Source organism: Mus caroli, chromosome 5 (assembly GCF_900094665.2).
Source record: "Mus caroli chromosome 5, CAROLI_EIJ_v1.1, whole genome shotgun sequence".
NCBI classification, from domain to species: Eukaryota; Metazoa; Chordata; class Mammalia; order Rodentia; family Muridae; genus Mus; species Mus caroli.
In genome coordinates this window covers 126931563-126934403 of record NC_034574.1, presented here as the reverse complement: position 1 = coordinate 126934403, position 2841 = coordinate 126931563, and the positions used below count along the sequence as shown (strand labels likewise).

At 49.2% G+C, this 2841-nt stretch overlaps 1 protein-coding gene across 2 annotated transcripts in view; it reads left to right on the top strand.

Moving 5' to 3' along the window:
- Positions 1-2841, top strand: part of Rcc1l (RCC1 like) — a 29623-nt gene that overhangs the window by 18226 nt on the left and 8556 nt on the right. For both annotated transcript variants that reach the window (XM_021162618.2, XM_029477985.1), the window contains exon 8: positions 1798-1885. In XM_021162618.2, the coding sequence (XP_021018277.1) occupies positions 1798-1885 (88 nt within the window). The remainder of the gene's footprint in view (positions 1-1797; positions 1886-2841) is intronic.

The following is a 2841-nucleotide window of genomic DNA, read 5'->3' as shown; positions in this document are numbered from 1 at the left end:
CCCCCTCTCCTTTACAGGGTCTCACTCTGTAGCTCAGGCTAGGTGAGAACTCAAGGCTGTCATCCTGACTCAGCCTCCATAGTAGTGGGATTGCAATCGTGAGCCTCCACATGCAGAGGTCAGGCTGTAACCTTCAAAGGCAAGCCCCTGCTGACCTACCTCTCCCAGCCAGGTTCTATCTCCTAAAAGTTCCCAGCCCTCAAAGTAGCCCCACTGTTTACCACTCTAGTCTGTTTCATGGCCTGGAGAATGGAACTGGTAAAGGAGTCGGATTAAAGTCATGCAATAGCCAGCTTTATTTAGAGCATCAGACAGTTTATACTCTGACGGTTAGGACGAGTTGCCTGAGTAAAGTGTACAGTCACAAGGACAAGCTGCACCTGGCAAAACCATGTTTTTCCATAGCAACACATGACTAACAACAGCTGAAGTAAATTCATTCCTATTTGCTACACCTGGGAGGAGCACGCAAGCATTCCGAAACATGGAATGCTTTGGAGAAACTGACGGCACAAGACTTGTCTTGTTTTCTTGGAGTTTCCTCACTATTGCTCAGAATTCTCCTCACAGGGCTCCATTCTTGGACCGTGTTCCAACCCAGCACGAGCTGAGGAATACATTTCAGAACACGAGCTGAGCCAGGGATGTGGTGCTGCAGGCCTTTCCTGTCCACACTTGGGAGGCAGAGATGATGAGGATCTCTGTGAGTTCAAGACCCGCCTGGTCTCCATAATGAGTTTCAGGACAGCTAAAGCTAAATAGAGAACTCCTATCTCAAAACAAAGCAAAACCCAAAACCAACCAACAAAAACATCCCTAATATAACACATGAGCCTGTGGGGTCATTGCAATTCAATCATAACAAGGACTATATCCATATAGTGGTTTTCAGTGTCCTGGGTGACTTGGCTTCCCTGCTAGATGTCTTTGTCTGTTTAAGGATTTATGTGTATGTGCAGTGTCTGTGTGGGTCTGTGCGTGTGAGTGTAGGGAAGAGAGCATCAGAGTCCCTGGAGCTAGTTATAGGTAGTGGTGAGCTGCCAGATGTGGGTTCTGGAAACTAAACTTGGGTGATCTGAAAAAGCAACAATACTCTTAAAAACCATCTTTTTCCTCTTTTTCTTTTCTTTTGAGACTGGGTCTCACTATGTAGCCTTAATGGGTCTAGAACTTTGTTATGTAGACCAGATTGGCTTTGAACTCACAGAAATCTGCCTGTCTCTGCATCCTGAGTGTAGGGCTTAAAAGTGCTTACATCCTTCCCCCACCCCCACCCTCTCCTCTCTTAAAGGGGCAGTGGGCAGAGATTTAATTCATAACACTGGCTGGCCTGGGACTCTATTTAGACCAGGGTCTCAAACTCACAGAGAGCCTGTGCCTCTGCCTCCTGTGCTGGGATGAAACGTATGAGCCAGCGCACCTCTTACCATAGGCTGTGATTGTCCTGTTCCCTTGTCATAGCTCTTCCCACTGGAGGATGCTCCCTTCTTCCATTGCCTAGCTACCTCTACTTACCCTTCAGAGCTTAAGAAAAATGACACACACCTTCCTCCTTCCCCAAAGCTCCTCTGCACTTTGATATAACAAGGTGCTGAGTTTGATCACCTTCTGCCTCACAAAGAGGGGCTTCTCTGGCTCCCTTCTGTGTCCCAAGCCCTTCTTAGGAAGCTTGGTGAGCAAAAGATGCTGGGGAGAGCTCTGTGAGGTTAGTGAGTGAGCTGGGACCCCAGCCAAGGGCCCTTTCTGCTTCTGGCTAGTCTGTTGTCCTAACCGTGCCCACCCTTGTCTTTGGTGCAGGTGAATGTCCCTCGGTGCCTGCCTTTCTCCGGAGTAGGCAAGGTGAAGCAGGTGGCTTGTGGTGGCACAGGCTGTGCTGTACTGAACGGTAAGAACCACTTCTTGGCAGCTCTGTGGGAAGCCTGCAGACGGGAGTGTGGCTGTGGGACCCTGTTCAGTGACTCAGGTCGGGGTGATCTCCCAGCAGGTCTGTAGCTCATGAGATAGGTGTATAGACAACCACAGGGCTCCGTCATTTCATAGCAGATGTCTCTGGATCCTGGAGCTGGGGATCAGACCTAGACCCCTATGCACACTACGGGGAGTCTAGGCAGATGCTCTACCCCTTAGCCACATGCCCAGGCTCTCATGCATGAAAAATCTGCTCTGTTACTGGGCTCTACCCCTAGCAGCAGAATTGTACCTGTTATAGCCAGGGCTGCAGAGAGCTCAGTGGTAAGGCACTGATGCTAGGAGAGCCAGGCAGTGTCCAGAGCACTGTGCCAAAGACAACAGAAAACCCAAACCCAAACCAAACCAAACCAAACCAATATATCAGTAATGGTGGAGGGGTGGTAAGAAGACAGGAAAGAAGGGGAAAGGAAAGAAAAGGAAGCCTGGTGCGCACTCAGGAACTGAGGCAGAGGATTGTCAGTTCCTGGCCAGCATGGACTGGAGAGCAAGGCTGTGTCTTAATACAAAACACCTGGAGTTTGAGGGAGTCCAGTGGTTAAGGGCACGTGTTCTTGTAGGAGACCCAGGTTCGATTCTCAGCATGGCAGTTCACAACCATCCATAACTCTAGTCCAGGGAATTTGATACCCTCTCTTAATCTCCTCGGGCATCAGGCACCCATGTGATGCACAGATACACATTTGAGCGAAGACTCACACACATAAAATGAATCTTAAAAAACAAGACCAGGAGCTAAAGGGATCTGCAACCCTATAGTTGGAACAACATGATGTACTAACCAGTACCCCGGAGCTCTTGTCTCTAGCTGCATATGTATCGAAAGATGGCCTAGTCGGCCATCACTGGAAAGAGAGGCCCATTGGACTTGCA